The 18,008-nt window shown below is 39.5% G+C and overlaps 2 protein-coding genes across 4 annotated transcripts; one reads left to right on the forward strand and one right to left on the reverse strand.

Annotated features, from left to right (window-relative positions):
* Window positions 1-421: 421 nt before the first annotated feature.
* Window positions 422-10,676, reverse strand: LOC134572590 (gastrula zinc finger protein XlCGF52.1-like). The gene is made up of 5 exons (XM_063431645.1): window positions 10,613-10,676; window positions 8,943-9,050; window positions 7,670-7,774; window positions 5,208-5,291; window positions 422-2,272 (listed from the first exon to the last, which is right to left on the reverse strand). The coding sequence occupies exons 2-5, from the start codon at window positions 9,013-9,015 to the stop codon at window positions 1,326-1,328; spliced, it is 1,209 nt and encodes a 402-aa protein (XP_063287715.1). The 5' UTR covers window positions 9,016-9,050; window positions 10,613-10,676; the 3' UTR covers window positions 422-1,325.
* Window positions 10,677-10,970: 294 nt separating this feature from the next.
* On the forward strand, window positions 10,971-16,228 carry LOC134572589 (zinc finger protein 37A-like). 3 transcript variants are annotated; one of them, XM_063431643.1, is made up of 7 exons: window positions 10,971-11,031; window positions 12,106-12,204; window positions 12,497-12,556; window positions 12,828-12,975; window positions 13,329-13,424; window positions 13,685-13,771; window positions 14,384-16,228. In XM_063431643.1, exons 2-7 carry the CDS (start codon window positions 12,127-12,129, stop codon window positions 15,547-15,549), a joined length of 1,635 nt encoding a protein of 544 aa, XP_063287713.1. In that variant the 5' UTR covers window positions 10,971-11,031; window positions 12,106-12,126; the 3' UTR covers window positions 15,550-16,228. The 3 variants fall into 3 exon arrangements, with proteins under 3 accessions (XP_063287713.1, XP_063287712.1, XP_063287714.1); XM_063431642.1 differs by having other exon boundaries at window positions 10,986-11,026; XM_063431644.1 differs by lacking the exon at window positions 13,685-13,771 and having other exon boundaries at window positions 10,986-11,026.
* Window positions 16,229-18,008: the final 1,780 nt, after the last annotated feature.

Genomic DNA, 18,008 nt, shown 5'->3' on the forward strand with positions numbered 1-18,008 from the left:
GTATATCTACATATTGGCTACTTCTGCTCTGTTGTTTAATACAATTCTAAATTTGTTTATTAGACCAATTTAATTTAAGAGTCCATGGGTTAAGTGCATACAAAGCTAGAATGTGTTTTCTGATGTTTTTTACAAGAGCTGACCTCTTGTTAAAACATGCCCTAAAATCTGGGCAAGGGAATGGTTTTTCTCCTGTGTGAATCCTCACAGAGGCTTCTTGTTTTGAGAACACTAGTCTGATCTGAGATATGAGAACAGGTAAGAGGAGGCAGGCACGTACATGCCACTTCCATTAGCTCAGGGCAGCAAACGGAATTAGGAAAGAAACCTCCCTGGCTTTTGCTAGACATTGGGTGTTCCGTTAGTTAATAATAAAAGTAAGGATTTCTCATAGAAACTAGCACTTTTACAAAGTGCCTTTTTTCCAATTTGAAGTTTATTAGTTTTGCAAGCATCAAAAAAAAAAAAAAAAAGAGGGGGTACAGAAAGCAAGAAGGGAGGCATTGGGGGGAACATTAATATAAATTTTACATTCCAACATAGCATGACACAACGTCATATCACTTTATGTTATGTTTTTTATGTGGACACCGGTCATCAATTTTACAGCAAGAGTTTCGTCAACTGAGTAGTTTTGTGGCCCTTAGGCGTGTCTCTGTCTACGTGGGACCTTTGTGGAGACGGAGACCTTTGTCCTGGGCAGTTGACTTTGAATGCTTTTTTTTTTCTTGAATTTAAAAAAAAATTATGAATGTCTTTAATTTTTGCTACCCATTCGGTACTTGCTTCTTGGGTTGTCTTGTAGATACCAAACTGTTGAATGGTCAAAAGTTCATATGACCAATTTAGTCTTTTTCCAAAGTCTAGAGATTAATAAATTGTCAGATATTAAGGCATGGTAAAGGATGACATGGGTACGTTTTGGAGGCCCTCCGGCATCATAAACAAAACACAGACCTTTGTGTTATCTATCCGTGGTGTTGGTAATATGTTTTTGCAAGAGGTTTGCTGTGCCGGTCCAGAATGGTTGGAGCCTGCAGCAGGACCACCAAACATGAAGCATAATGCCTACCTCTCGCCCACACCTCCAGCAAGTATAAAGTGTCCTTTAAGGAAAGGATAATGATCCTTTATCAGAAAACAAACAGTATTGTATTGTTTATCTGCAAGTCCATGATTCTTTGACATCATGCTATGGGGGTACAAAGCACAATGGAAGATGCATTTTTACATCAGCTGTATAGCCACATGCTGGCTACTTCTGCTCTGTAGTATAATACAATTCTAAATTAGTTATAATACTAATTTAATGTATAGTCCTTGGGTTAAGTGCATACAAAGCTAGAATGTGTTTTCTGATGTTTTACAAGTGCTGACCTCTTTTTAAAACATGCCCTACAATCTGAACAAGCAAATGGTTTTTCTCCTGTGTGAATTCTCAGATGATCCACAAGAGAGGACTTCCAACTAAAGCATTTCCCACATTCAGTGCAGGAAAAAGGTTTACTTCCTGTGTGAATCACCATGTGCCTCGCAAGTTCTGAGTTACTCATAAATCGTATCCCGCACTGCAAGCAAGGAAACGGTTTCTCCCCTCTGTGAAGTTTTTGATGTTTGGCAAGGTGTGAGTTTTGACTGAACCGTTTCCAACACTGTGGACATGTAAACGGCTTCTCTCCTGTGTGTGTCCGCTCATGTTTCACAAGACTTGACCTAAGGTTAAAGCATTTTCCACACTCGCCACAAGCAAATGGTTTCTCACCAGTGTGTATTCTCGTGTGTTTCACGAGATCTGACTTTTGTGTGAAAACTTTGCCGCATACTGAGCAAGGAAATGGTGCCCTTACTTCATGAACTCTCTGATGCTGAATGAGCGTTGAGTTCCTTGTAAAACTCTTACCACAGCTTGAGCAGATAAAGAGAGTCTTTTCACTGTGTGTTACTTGATGTCTAGTGAGATGTGCGTTACTGATAAAACACTTCTTACACTGCAAACATACGAAAGGTTTGTCGCCGGTGTGAATCTTCTGGTGTTGTTCAAGATTTGACCTTTTATAAAAGCGTTTTCCACAATCAGAACAAGGAAAAGGTCTCTCGTCCATGTGAGTTTTTAGATGTTCTATGAGGTCAGCATGACTGGACAAACCTTTGCCACATCTACAGCAATAATGCAGCCTCTCTGCTTTGTGGCGGTTATTTGTCAAATCAATAGCATCTTGTGCCATAGCCAAGCAATAAGATTCGTCACATGCTCCAGTGATTGCTGACCCATCTAAGAAAAAAAAAAGTACCGGTAAAATAATAGCAATGCAAACAGTACATGAGAGTAAACTTTGCTTTTTTAATAAAAGTATGACATATCCTCTGAACACTATTTATGATCTCAACAAGATGAAGTGGTTAAATTATGCTAACTGCGCCTTGGTGAGTAGGACTAGTGATAGAATAAACTATCTTGGCAAAACAACAGACAAGTAACTCTTCAAATCTAAATACAAAGCCACTTGCAAAACTCTGCAGTAGAGCAGTTGGTTGATTTCTGCAATGTTCCTTGCTCATTGTGATATGAAATAGGTGCAAACAGGAGGACTCATGGGATCTGCTACGTGATATGGGTAGCAACCTAATGAATAATAGCAGAGGTTTATGATGGGAGTGCTAACAAAGTGATGGACATGTGCAGATTGTGACGTGAGTGCCATGGGTATGAATGGTGGGTGTGGTATGTGATGTAGATGCCATGGGTATGAATGGTGGGTGTGGTCTGTGATGTAGATGCCATGGGTATGAATGGTGGGTGTGATCTGTGATGTAGATGCCATGGGTATGAATGGTGGGTGTGGTATGTGATGTAGATGCCATGGGTATGAATGGCGGGTGTGGTCTGTGATATAGATGCCATGGGTATGAATGGTGGGTGTGGTTTGTGATGTAGATGCCATGGGTATGAATGGTGGGTGTGGTCTATTATGTAGATGCCATGGGTATGAATGGTGGGTGTGGTTTGTGATGTAGATGCCATGGGTATGAATGGTGGGTGTGGTTTGTGATGTAGATGCCATGGGTATGAATGGTGGGTGTGGTCTGTGATGTAGATGCCATGGGTTTGAATGGTGGGTGTGGTCTGTGATATAGATGCCATGGGTATAAATGGTGGGTGTGGTTTGTGATATAGATGCCATAGGTATGAATGGTGGGTGTGGTTTGTGATGTAGATGCCATGGGTATGAATGGTAGGTGTGGTTTGTGATGTAGATGCCATGGGTATGAATGGTGGGTGTGGTTTGTGATTTGGATGCCATGGGTATGAATGGTGGGTGTGGTTTGTGATATAGATGCCATGGGTATGAATGGTGGGTGTGGTCTGTGATATAGATGCCATGGGTATGAATGGTGGGTGTGGTATGTGATGTAGATGCCATGGGTATGAATGGTAGGTGTGGTTTGTGATGTAGATGCCATGGGTATGAATGGTGGGTGTGGTTTGTGATTTGGATGCCATGGGTATGAATGGTGGGTGTGGTCTGTGATATAGATGCCATGGGTATGAATGGTGGGTGTGGTATGTGATGTAGATGCCATGGGTATGAATGGTGGGTGTGGTATGTGATGTAGATGCCATGGGTATGAATGGTGGGTGTGGTCTGTGATATAGATGCCATGGGTATGAATGGTGGGTGTGGTATGTGATGTAGATGCCATGGGTATGAATGGTGGGTGTGGTCTGTGATATAGATGCCATGGGTATGAATGGTGGGTGTGGTTTGTGATTTGGATGCCATGGATATGAATGGTGGGTGTGGTTTGTGATGTAGATGCCATGGGTATGAATGGTAGGTGTGGTTTGTGATGTAGATGCCATGGGTATGAATGGTGGGTGTGGTTTGTGATGTAGATGCCATGGGTATGAATGGTGGGTGTGGTTTGTGATTTGGATGCCATGGATATGAATGGTGGGTGTGGTTTGTGATGTAGATGCCATGGGTATGAATGGTGGGTGTTGTCACGAACGCACCCTACTCCAAGAGTGTGCGTGACGTAGTTGTGGTGGTGAAAGGGTTAAAGTACACTATTTGTCTTCACTAGACCGGAAATAATGACAAAACCCCCCTTTTTAACAGCACCCACACTTAAACATAATAATATAACTATTACTATTTTAACGCTGCCACCACCAAGACAATTTATAAATGGGGTGCCTTGGTCCCCCAGATAAATCAACAATAAAACCCACCAAATATTACTTAATACAATATTTAAGGAATTACAAAAATACTAACTAGTCTCTTCAAGTAACGTGATTCTTAACCAGACAAAGGCAGAACTTAATAAATTATTATGAACAAAGAATAGTCACAGTGCATATAACAATATATGATAAACAAGTTATTTACACCAACAACAGATAAAAACAAAAAGGATAAAATACAGAAGTCCTAATTACTCACTGTAGCGGAGTAGCAGTATAATCACGGTATCTCCGCTGGTAGTCAGGATAAAAACAGGTAAAACACAGGCAGCGTAATAATAATCCCTCTTCCCCAAGGACTAGACGACACAAAGTCTGGGAGCCAACTGTCAGCTGACCTCTGTGGGGGTCCCACCTTCAAGAGATGTAACCCCTGTTGACCTCAGCAATAACATCTCTGTAATTTGTGCCATTTACTACACAAATTACAATAAAGGATAATATTCCAAGGGTGTGGTGTGGTTTGTGATGTAGAAGCCATGGGTATGAATGGTGGGTGTGGTTTGTAGGTGTGATTTTTGATATGGTTGCCATGGGGATAAATGGTGGGTGTGGCTTGTAAAGTGGGTGCCGTGGAGATGAATGCTGGGTGCAGTCTGTAATGTGAGTACCGTAGGGAAGTATGATGGGTGTAATTTGTTATATGGATGCATATTTGTATTTGTTATGTGAGTTGAGAGCATGGGTATGAATGGTGGGTGTGGTTTGTAGGTGTGATTTTTGATATGGTTGCCATGGGGATAAATGGTGGGTGTGGTTTGTGAAGTGGGTGCCGTCGGAGTGTTATTTGTGATGTTGGCACCATGGAGATGAATATTGAGAGTAATCTGTGATGTGTGTTCCGTTAGGATGAAGGTGGTTGTGAATTACCGGCTTTTCATTTACTGCTGTTACTGGCAATAAGTTTGCAATATGATGATTTTACCTGAATTACTTTCAGGAAAACACTGCCTCTCACCTGTATGTGAATTGTCCTTTAAATCTGGATGTTCACTTTGGTCTGTCTTCTCCGCATTTTCATCTGTATCTATGACATATCCTTCTAGAACACAGAAAAAATATAGTTTATTGCACCATTTTATGTCACATTTAAAATGTTAAAGTATTCCTGGACTATCTGTTTAAGGGAGAAGTAAGATAGCATGCTATATAATGTCAGGTCTCTGCGGGCTGCGGCTCGTGTCGGCCGCGCACTGATCATGGAGATCTTGCCTCCTGCCTCGCCGTGAGCAAAGGCTCGTGTCGGCCGCGTGCCGCGAACAGTAGTTTAAATTCTTACCTCACCGCCACCGCCGATTTCTACTCCCCGCGTACCATTAGCGGCGTCCCCTCACTCCCGCTTGCCGCTCGCGGCGGCTCTTGGTAACCGCGCGCCGCTCGGGCTGTCTCTGCTTTCCCCGATGGCCTCCTAGAGCTTTTATGGGCACCCGAGTCAGTCACCTGACTCGACGCGTAGTGATGAGGTCATTAGTCAAAATGGGAGCTACAAGTACCTCCCACGTGTAATAATTAACTCTGACTAGAAGTTAGCCAATCAGAATTGTTCTAAACCTATATAAGCTTACCTTTTCCTTTCCTTTTTGCCCTGTTGATGTCTTTGATAGCCCAATAGCACGTTATACTGTGTCTGATTTTCTGGTTACTGAACTTTGGCTTTTCTCACAACGTTTACTTTGTTTTCTTTGATCCTTGACCTCGGCTTGTCCTTTCGTATTCCCGGTATACTCTGTTGTCCTTGACATCGGCTTGTACTCTGACTACTCTCTCTCTCTTTTGCATAGCCCGGCCACTCTAAGGACCGGTATTGCAATCCTGTGTGTCTGTGATCTGTCTCCGTGTTTAGGTTCCACTAATAACCGTAACAAATAAGGCATAAGGCATGGAATGCTTTTGCTATGCAAGGCATATGACAGAAATTTTAAAAAATAAAACCTGTTTTTTGGGTTTGTTTGTTTTTTAAAAGCACAACCAATATCTTCTATTTAACTATCAGGTTGTTAAAAAATCTCAGATGTGATGTTTTTAAGCATAGGCGTAAATAAAACATATTGTACATGTTGGCTTCCAGAATGTTTTCTTTACAATACACCTGAGTTTAAATATCTTATCACTTCCATTTCTAGTCTATTAAAATGTCACCTTACAACAATCAATAAAAACATCCAAATCCCTCACTGCAGACACAAGCTGGGGATTTTACACGACAAACCCTTCAATACACACAGACATTTTCTGTGTTCACAATAAAATTATGTTATAGATATAGAGGACATATGTCTGAATGGCCATTTTTTTTCCCCACATAGAATAAGCTCTTTGGAATTCAGACGTTCCTTCTTCAGGTTGAACAGTAGAGGCCTCGGTGGTCTGAAAACATACTTCAGCCAAACATACAGCTATATTAAGATGCTCTTTCTATATCTCACTCTATGGAGAGGATTGCCTCAGAGCAAGGAGGCATTAAAACTGACAAACAACATAATCCACTCTACCAATGGCCATTTGTCTGCAGACCAGTTATCCAGGGATTATCGTGACATAACATTGGAGACATTAAAAAGAGATCATAAACACTTTTAGAGATATTTTCTCTTATTTTTGCAACAGTTTAAAATTTACTGAAATGAGGATATAATGCATTATATAGAGTAAAAAATGGGTCGCAAGAGAATACTGAGAACGGGCAGCAACTGAAATAGCCTGCCCTTCGGTCGGTCACCGCTCAGTTCTCAAGCTGCTTTTTGCTCATCTTGTGCCATTACAGAGAGAACTTCTCTGAAACATATCAGACTGGTCCCACCCATACGGGCAGTCCAGATCCGAAATGCCAGCAAGTTCCCTCTGCACGAGAGACACAGCAACCCCAGACGATCGTTTCAGCCTTGTAAGGCATCATCAGTGAGGCATAGCTGATATCTCCCTAGGCACCGTGAGCAAGGGGTCCACGTCTGGATTATCCCTTAAACTTGTGGAGAGTAAAAAATGGGTCGCAAGAGAATACTGAGAACGGGCAGCAACTGAAATAGCCTGCCCTTCGGTCGGTCACCGCTCAGTTCTCAAGCTGCTTTTTGCTCATCTTGTGCCATTACAGAGAGAACTTCTCTGAAACATATCAGACTGGTCCCACCCATACGGGCAGTCCAGATCCGAAATGCCAACATACAGTGAGGTATATATGAGGGCAGTTTTGAACCAATGTGTGTTTTATTTATCATATTAAAGATCTTTTATTCACTGACCTAGAACTTCCCCAAGCAATGTATCCAGTTATCTAAATTCCATTCTGTGATTTTGAAGCTCACTCTGTAGATTGCTTTACTGCAGGTTAAAGAGTGTATGTGGGGGTGTAGGGGGCTTAGTTCAAGGCAATACTGTAATCATATAGGAACATCATATATAACTGTGCTATGAGGAATTTACCTGAGCAGGACTGTGGATGATTTTCATTCTCCCCAGAGTCATCATCGCAGGACTCCTCTTCCTCTTCGATCTTAATTGTAATCTCAGACTTTGCTGTTGCATATCCTGCAGTGGAGAGCTGATTAAAGTTTCCATCTCACATTCAAAGAAAACTTCTAACCCTTCCAAAGCCCGTTAGGTAATCATTATTACCTTGATGGAATCTGTATTTTCTTGTCACTATGCACCGGTTTGGCATATGTTATATGTCAAGCATGTCAAACTCAAAGTGTGGCACGGGCCACATAAACAAGGTTTAGGTTTATGTGGGCCGCACACACACACACCCACTCACTGACAGACAGACACACATACTCACAGACAGACACACACATACAGACACACACATACTCAGTGACAGACACACACACACATACTCACAGACACACACATACTCACAGACAAAAACACACATACAGACACTGACACACACACACTCACAGACAGACACACATACTCAGACAGACACACACACATACTCAGACAGACACACACATACTCACAGACACACTGAGAGACACACACACACTGACAGACACACACACACACACATACAGACACACACACTGACAGACACACACACAGACACTGACACATACAGACACTGACACACACACTCACTGACAGACACACACACATACTTGCTGACAGACACACACTCACACACACACATACTTGGCATTATTGCTCCTTACCTTATGGAGCCGATGGGGGACATCTCCCTGGAACATTAGGCATGTACTCGCGGCTCGCCGGGTAGCAAAGATGGTCCTTGTGGGCCGCATGCGGCCCGCGAGTTTGACATGCTTGTTATATGTTATGTTATTATGTTATATGTTACAAAAAGATGGATCCAGGGAGCATCCATATTGGTTTTTGAGAAGTTCACAGAGGCATTTGTGAATTAATAATAATAACAACATGCCTAACCAGGAAAGTTACATTCAGATTACTCTGGTTTCCAAGTAAACAGCCTACATTTTAATCAGTTACTTATTTTAATACTTGGATACACTGTTGCTGACCTATCTGATGCAAAGTCCTACGGAAAATGTTACGGAAGCACAGAATTTCTACGTCTGGCTGTGAGCTCAACACGCTGTTGTTTAACATAATTCTATTGCGTATGTGTAAGGTGGCCAAACCTTTTCTTAACTACATAAGAGGGTTTTATTCACAATTAAAAAAAATGAACTTTTTGTATGCATGACTTCCTTCTGCCTATGTAACTTACTGTCATTTAGGTTTGCAGGACTCTTGTCAAACTGCTGGTCACACCTTACATATGTCTCGTCCTCTGTCTCCATCTTAACCCCAGTCTTCAGTTTCACAGAACTGTGCCCTGGAAGATACATTTTAAGATATTACATTTTACTACTGCATCATATTTCTCTCTCCACTCATACATCTCTGACCCTTGGGAAATAATTCAAACTATTACCATGTTCGAAAAAGAAACAGAAAAAATATTTGTGATATTTAAGATGATCACAAAACAGTTCATATATAAAGCAACAATCGATTCTGAGGTGCTATACCCTTGACATTTTCAGAATACATATCCCATGATGCACATTCATTTGTGGTTAGCCAACACTGTTACACACTGTTGATTAAAATGTAAACGTGGATACAAAATAATTTAAACCCGTAAACAATATTTTCAAACATCAAAATTAAAAATGGATGCTCTGACTGTATAAATAGCTCTTCATGGTGTTCAGAACCCCAATCAAAATGAGAGGACTGGTCATCGTACTGTATGTCACGGTATCTCCATGGTGCGCCTTTTGCCTTCCTATTAAGAATTCTTATTCAATATTAATATTAGAATAATTGGGGAATAAAATGGTGCCTTAAAGAAGTATTCTCCAAACTGTCCTCAGGATTATTCCGCTATAGTCAATGTGAGCTAATTCATGGCTCTGTCATTGTGTCACACTTTGCTCTGTGTTAGCAGCTTTATTCCTTATAACTCCATTATGGTCACAACACAATAGGACGACCCTATGTACAGCCTGGGGATGCAAAGCTGTGTACCCGGGGACCACATGGGGCAATAAATAATAATAATAATAATAATATAATGAGAATACTAATATGACAATAATAATAATAATAATAATAATAATAATATAATGACAATAATAAAATAAGGAGAATAATGACTTTAATAAAATAAGGAGAATGACAATAATAATGTATTGAGAATAATAATAATATAATAAGAATAATGGCAATAATAATATAATAAGAAAAATGACAATAATAATATAATACGAACAATGACAATAATAATAATATAAGAAGAATAATGGCAATAATAATATAATAAGAACAATGACAATAATAATAATAATAATAATAATATAATAAGAATAATGGCAATAATAATATAATAAGAATAATGACAATAATAATAATATAATAGGAATAATGACAATAATAATATAATAGGAATAATGGCAATAATAATATAATAAGAATAATGACAATAATAATATTAATAATAATAATAATAATAATATAATAAGAATAATGGCAATAATGATATAATACGAACAATGACAATAATAATATAATAAGAATAATGACAATAATAATAATAATAATATAATAGGAATAATGACAATAATAATAATATAATAGGAATAATGACAATAATAATAATATAATAGGAATAATGGCAATAATAATATAATACGAACAATGACAATAATAATAATAATATAATAAGAACAATGACAATAATAATAATAATAATACTATAATAAGAATAATGGCAATAATACCATAATAAGAATAATGGCAATAATAATATAATACTTACAATGACAATAATATAATAAGAACAATAACAATAATAATATAAGAAGAACAATGACAGTGAAAATTTCAACCTACTGCAGCCATTCCTAGGGAGAGGTTGAGGGGGCGTGGTCCACAATCTTGTGAGTTGATTGGCTGCGTCCAGTTGTCTGCCGCAAAGGATTCTGTGATTTGTAGTTCACCTGTGTAGCTTCCACAGTGCCACCTGCATGTGCGGCACCGCAGGGGTTAATGGCAGTGTTTACCAGCCAGCTGTTAGTCTCTCTCTCTCCCTCTCTGATATCACGTGACGCTGACTTCACGCTATAGAATTCTGGGAGTTGTATTGCCTGTCCTCTATCTCTGCAGTAGCTTGCTGCGGAAAGAGAACTACAACGCCCAGAATGCAAATGAGACGAAGAGCGGAGCAGCCAATCAGATGGCCTCACCCTGTCACACGTGCTTTATAGTGCCCTATACAGGAAGCTGTGTGTGCAGAGCTGCTACCTGGTAAGGTAATTGCTGTATAATGTTCCATGTGCATGCATGGGTAGGCTTCTGAAATAAATCTTTTAATTATCAAGCATTTTTTACATTTTATTATAAATAAACACATATTAAACTGTCATGTTTGTGCAGACTTGGATCTATAATGGGGTTAAAGTGCAACATTTGGAGCAAACAGTAGGACATTCCTCTGGTTCCTATGGTGATTGCCCCAAATTAAGTATTTTACCTTAAAACGGTCTTTTTTATGATAAGAATGGCTCAGTAAGGGTGTATCTAACATCTAAACAACCTTTTTATTACTCCAGTTTCTGATCTTCAGGAATCCCACACTGTATGATCTATTGGTAACACACTGTTATGTACCTTTTTTTGTAATAACGTATAGCAGTGTTTATAGAATCTGGTCAGGTTTCCCTTTATAAACATTTACAGGGGCACTCCCAGCTCTTTGTAATGGTTTTGGTTACAGGTTCCCCAGACACAGTCCCATTGTTAAAATTCAATCCGTTTTTATTTGACACTAACTAGGCGACTGCCGTGAATCCCCTCTTCATAAATATAGCTAAAGCTGAAATTCTTACTTCAGTTTTGTGAATGAGGCGTTAATGAGAGGTTGAGCGTATCAGTTGGTGGTTTAAGCCTATCCGCAGCCCCCCATGCTTGAAGCCCTGGACCATCATTGGAAGTTGCAGGCCAGAGCGAAGATTTGGTGTTAAACAAAGCTCTGATGGTAAGAGCCCAGGACCTCCATACATCATAACTTTATTGCAATTAAGCTGTTATGATGCCTAGTGTGTCCCTTTAACAGTGAGATGGCTCCTGTGGACTCATGGCACCATTACCCACTACAGGCCATTGTAGTAGTTATGGGGCTTAGATTGACGCTTTAACAATGTTTCATACTGTCCTTTAATGTTGTAATATTTTAGGCTTGATTTGCCACTGTTAGAAAAAGTCTCTGATTCAGCAGAATTTGAGAAAAGATATTTAGTGTTGGTATTATGTCCATCTGGTGATAAGCCAATGTGAAAAAATATTTCTTATATTTGTTCCATTTGACGTCATTCCTCTTTTCGTAGGTCTCTGTCTTCTAACTAACAATGAACAAGAGTACAAAGCCGATGGGTGTGAGGGTTCTAAGAAATGCTTTAGAGATTATCCAGTTAATCACTGGAGATGTAAGTTTGTAAGCTGTGTTATCACATTATCTGTCTCTTCACTCCAGACACAATTCATGGATCCTGGATTTTCTATATAATTCACAGGCTTTACTGTTGTACTCCCAGAATAACTATTCCTTATCCAGGGTTATTGTACCAACTTAGGAGAAGACTGACTCCCATTCACAGAGAAGTTTATATCTTGATATAATAGGGTGTCTTTAATTAGCTCTGTATGCCTGATCCCTTTTAGTCTGTAAAACGTTAAGGCACTGAGGTCTGATATTGTCTTCTTTTTTATATTTTGTAGGAATATATCATTGTGAATAAGAAATTCCAATGTAAGTGCATTGACTTGCTGACTAGCGAGGTAAGTGCTTCTAGACTTCTATAATTTTGTTAAATCCCACGCTTTACTTCATTAGCTGCTTTTCATAGGCTTCAAACTATCTCACGTGCTGGCTAGTATTTTACAATATTCACATGTGCCATCATTATGTCTTTAACGGTCCCGTGTTCACTGGTGATATACAATACAGTATTTTGCTAAATTAGATCACAGATAAAATGCAGACCACACTAGGGCTTACCTACAAGGTAGCACTTGTTCTCAATATAACTGGGCATTTTGTTTCTTCCAGATCCCTTTAAAATATAAAGATATTGCAGTTTTCTTCTCTGTGGAGGAATGGGAGTATATAAAACGACACAAAGACCTATCTCAAGATGTAATGATGGATAATCACCTTTATATCGGCACTTCTGGACCTGACATTAATATTCTCACAGGTTCCTTTACATTTTTTATTAGTAATTGTTTGTAAAAATCGACGAGTTTTGCTAAAGATTTCTAGAACAGGAATGTATTGCTTCCATGTGAGGCAAAACTATTGTGTATCAGACTGTGCAATAAAGGATGTTTTAAAAAATAGATCTCTCTTTTCAGGAAGTGTGTAGGGAGTATTTTTAAATCACAAGCAGGGAGGTGTGACTATGACTGCATTAAGAAAGCGATTCAACTCCTAATAATTGAGCAGTGAGACTGAAGGGGCACGATCTATATACCAAAAACACTTAATTAAGCTAAATTTGTTTTGGTGCTTAGAGAGTGTCCCAGTAAATTGCTTTATTGTAAATTACAGGTCTTCCCATCTCAATCTCATGTAAGCTCAACCTCCAGGAGGAAGATGGGATGAATGAAAAGGATGCATGTCTTGAACGGACATCAAGGTGCCCAAGTGAGTAAACTAAAAGCTGGTTTACCTAGAGTTAATGGTTATAATAAAAAGTGAGATCATTCCTGAAAAAAACCCCAAAAAACAGTTTTGCACATATTTGATGTATTTAATCTTTTCATGGATCTAGATTAATTATTTCACGTAATATCATGACAATCCTGGTGCATTGTCCAGAATGGGTGAAGTATGCCAAATACCCTAAAATGTAAGCTGCTGCCACTAAAACAAGTTTAATACATATGAAATAATGGTCCCCACAGGTGAGAAGGATTTGGCAAGAGAGGATATGAAAGAGACACATGTAAAGGATACAGAGGCGCAGAAGATATTTGAGAATTCCAGCTCAGGTGAGGAAGTGATTTTGTTATTCCAGCTCAGGTGAGGGAGTGATTTTGTTATTCCAGCTCAGGTGAGGGAGTGATTTTGTTATTCCAGCTCAGGTGAGGGAGTGATTTTGTTATTCCAGCTCAGGTGAGGAAGTGATTTTGTTATTCCAGCTCAGGTGAGGAAGTGATTTTGTTATTCCAGCTCAGGTGAGGGAGTGATTTTGTTATTCCAGCTCAGGTGACGAAGTGATTTTGTTATTCCAGCTCAGGTGACGAAGTGATTTTGTTATTCCAGCTCAGGTGACGAAGTGATTTTGTTATTCCAGCTTAGGTGAGGAAGTGATTTTGTTTTTCCAGCTCAGGTGAGGAAATGATTTGGGGATTCCAGTTCAGGTGAGGAAATTATTTGGAGATCGATTGGCTTATAGATGTCTCCAGAATTTCAGATGTCTTTTTTTCCTCTAATACACACCTTTTATAGTTGTTTGAGGGACAAGTGTTACTAAAATAAACCAAATTGGCAAAAATCTTGCTCCTCATTAGCCTCCATTCCAGATAGTGGATTGTATGCATGTTCATGTGTATATCTTTTGGCTGATGTATTAATGCCTATTTTTTTTCCCATTTTATCAGATGATTCCCTGGTCAAAGTTGAAAATGATGCGGCCAAACGTGGATCTGAGACACTGGCCTGTTTACCGGATAAGCTAGTGGAAGGTGATACTGGAGACAAAAAGACCTGTTCACCACAATGCTCAGTAGAACATGGCTCTACTATGTTTTCTGAGTTTAAAAGAGAATCTCACATGTCATGTTCTTCAGCTGGAATCACCATAGAGGATACAAGTAAATGTCATGAGTTTCAGGGAGAACATGACTTAGCCAAAAGTCCCTCAGGTCAGACAGTGGAACATGATAACACTGCATTTAATAAGATCCAAAGGAGTTCCCACACAGAGGCCCTTTCTTTGAGTCACCTAGAGGAAGAAAGTACTTGCACATTTAGAAGATGTAAACAAGGGCAATACTTGGGAGCTTGTTCATGGGAGAAGACAACGGAGTATGGTAATGACCGATTCTGTGGGTTTGAAGGAAAACCCCATAGAACTGCGCGTTTGTCAGAGAATAATGGGAAAAATTGTATAAGTAAACCTGAAAGGGATTATGGAGGACAGTCTTCTAACCATCCATCCTCTACATCAATTTCCAGTTCAAATCAAACTTGTCTTTCAGACGACACACTTCTCGGTGACTGCCAGGATTTGGATTACGACATCAAGAAAGTTAAGATTGAAGACAATACAATCATTGAAGAATGGTTCAACCAAGATTCTTCCCATACAGATCAGCAAGCAGCCTCTACTACAAGGTCTTTTCATGTATGTGAAGTATGTGGGAAGAGTTTTCCATACAAATATCACCTTATTGTCCATCAGCGCATACACACCGGAGAGAAGGCACCTAAATGTAATGAATGCGGTAAGATATTTAGCTATAAATCCAGTCTCCAGAGACACCAGAGAACTCACACTGGGGAGAAGGTCCCGAGGTGCAGTGTGTGCGGCAAACACTTCACATACCAATCCAGTCTTGTTCGCCATCAGAGGACTCACACTGGCGAGAAGTCCTTTACATGCAATGTATGTGGCAAAAAGTTTGTTTCAAACTTTAACATGGTTGTTCATCAACGAAAACACACTGGAGAGAAACCGTATGGATGCAAGGTTTGTGGAAAACACTTTGCCCATAAATCCGCTTATAATCAGCATCAGAAACGTCACGAGAGGGATGGTTCCTGAATCTGGAAGAAGTTTAATTCTTAGTCTAAGGACTCTGTGAAACAGATTTAAACAGTGTTTGTCTTTTCTGCAGTATTTTATGCTGACTAAATACCTTCCTGAATAGCATTAGAGGTAGGGTCAGAAGAAACTCAGGGTGCTTTCGTGCCACGGGGTGCTGCTTTTACTGGTAGCTAGTGCCCATTTGTTTGTTTACACTGGCTGTGTCTGCTGGATATGGGGTAGGAATGGCTACTCTTGGCAGTTAGAAAGCAGAGTAGTCTCTGAAGAATAGCTCATAAACATCTGCATCACCCAGATTAGCCATAACCAACAGCATACATCGTCAGAGTTCCTGTCCTATTGTGTTTTACACCTCACCTCCTATAGAATGTAAGCTCGTTTGAGCAGGGTCCTCTTCAACCTATTGTTCCTGTAAGTTTTCTAGTAATTGTTCTATTTATAGTTAAATCCCACTCTCATAATATTGTAAAGTGCTACGGAATCTGTTGGCGCTATATAAATGGCGATGAGAATTATGGTAGTATTAGTGCATTGCACATAGAGAACTGTAGGTGGTGCTCTAGTATACAGACTGGAAATGCATCAGAGGATGTTCTGAATTGGCATTTATAAACTTTCTGTGAAATCAAATTACACTCAATGGATAAGCTACCTGGAATTAAATGGTTGCTGTTTATGCTGTGTTTGTCTGTTGTTTCTTTACTAATTGAACAAAACTACTACATATATCAAGTGTGTTTACAGGAACACTACAGTGGTAGGAATGCAAACCCTGACTTCCTAAAGCTATAGTGTTCCTGTCCCTATCTTTAGTAGTTCCCCCCCCCCCCCAAATATTTATAAAGTCTTACCTTTTTCCAACATTGAGGCTCCCTCAGTGCTGCTCACATCTCTGCTACCCGCAACGTCATAAAGGAAGCATGGTTTTCTTCAGCCATGGTCCAAGCCAATGCTCCTGTGTTTTACATTGCAGGGTTGATAGGACAGGACCACTGCACCCAGACCACTTCATTGACACTTATCTTGTATTCTAATAAGTCACCGTCAGGGATTTGTGTTTGCTGTGTTTAGTAATAACTCGTGTTGTAGTAAAACAGAATATCTTGGGCAGGAATCCACACTGATCCTGTGTTGCTCAGTGGGTGGATTCTATGGAGCTTGTTGTCTGCAACCCTTGTACCTCTCCCTCCGATCTGGTGTTCTCTAAGACACTCAGAAGTTCTGGATCACAAAAGAGGGATAAATGGTCTGCTGCCACCGTTGTTGAAGACGACAAGCTGCGTTGCTCTTGGAGAGAGGCATTCCAAACCTACAACCTATAATAGCTAGTGGAACTGCACTCAAACCCTCCCAGGAATCCTTGGGTGCTAACCGGATCGGTCCCGGTCCCAGTACCAAAAAGGACCAAATGTAGGATATAAATGTTGAAAATCCAGGCACTCCAAAAAGTCTTCCAGAATTAGGCAATTTTTATTGGACCCAAGCACCAAAAAACGTTTCGACCCTAAGGTCTTAGCCAAGCTACTAAACACATACACAGCAAGCAATATATAGGGGTATACATAATTAACAAATACCAAAAACATGTGACATAATAAGATTAGGACACAACAAGATTGATTAACTTAATTACTTAACCATATAGTCCCCTAGTGATCATTATCCATCCCCCATCATACCTTATCCAATTATTTATCCAACACATCAGGACTGTCAACTCTCACAGGGCAATATAAACAGTTAATGAGAAAATTAAAGGAATCAATAAAGCAAATTCCAATTGAAAATAGCTTAAATTGATACATACACTGATTTTAGGATGCCAGTATGGATTAATTCCTTGTATTTCCGGGTCGGTCACATGGTATCCATCATGTGATCCGATCTAACGTATTGGGGTACATTACATAGTGGGTCACATGATAATGTCCAAATGGACTATACCTAATGCGCACGCGCAACCCTGCGAATGTGCCGTTTTTTTCTTACACAATCATTCTTTCAAATGATCATTTAAGTCTGGGTCCCATCTGAGACGCATGCGTCACAAAGCGCATGCGTAATACAACTCTTTACTATTCAATCAACCACCAATCTGTAATAGTGTTGCAAATTGTCTCGTCCTCAGATACTACCATCACTTGAATAATAATAGTTATGCCTCATATACATTAACCCTGCACATTCCTAAATAATACAACATTTTAATATAGTTATATACACATCCTGTAAGCAAAAATGACAGCCCAGGTGTTGGACAACAACTGGAAGGTGGATCTATATATTACTGCTGTTTAATTGTGTATACACTTTTTGATGAATAAAGTATAAAGGAGAAGACTGAATGATATAATAGAATAATGTGAAATACAATGATAAAATATTGATGTTTGCAATAGGAATATATTGTAAATGTAATATAGGTTAGACACCAATGATAACATTGTTTAGATCCA

The sequence above is a fragment of the Pelobates fuscus genome, chromosome 9 (genome assembly GCF_036172605.1).
Source record: "Pelobates fuscus isolate aPelFus1 chromosome 9, aPelFus1.pri, whole genome shotgun sequence".
NCBI lineage: Eukaryota > Metazoa > Chordata > Amphibia > Anura > Pelobatidae > Pelobates > Pelobates fuscus.

Excerpts from the sequence above, each read along its gene's own strand:
- LOC134572589 (XM_063431643.1), top strand. The coding sequence starts at position 12,127 with ATGAACAAGAGTACAAAGCCGATGGGTGTGAGGGTTCTAAGAAATGCT. Across the intron at positions 12,205-12,496 it reads TCCAGTTAATCACTGGAGAT|GAATATATCATTGTGAATAA; the intron begins GTAAGTTTGTAA and ends TATATTTTGTAG. Across the intron at positions 13,772-14,383 it reads ATTTGAGAATTCCAGCTCAG|ATGATTCCCTGGTCAAAGTT; the intron begins GTGAGGAAGTGA and ends CCATTTTATCAG.
- LOC134572590 (XM_063431645.1), bottom strand. The coding sequence starts at position 9,015 with ATGGAGACAGAGGACGAGACATATGTAAGGTGTGACCAGCAGTTTGAC. Across the intron at positions 7,775-8,942 it reads TCCTGCAAACCTAAATGACA|GATATGCAACAGCAAAGTCT; the intron begins GTAAGTTACATA and ends TCTCCACTGCAG. Across the intron at positions 5,292-7,669 it reads TCATCCACAGTCCTGCTCAG|AAGGATATGTCATAGATACA; the intron begins GTAAATTCCTCA and ends TCTGTGTTCTAG.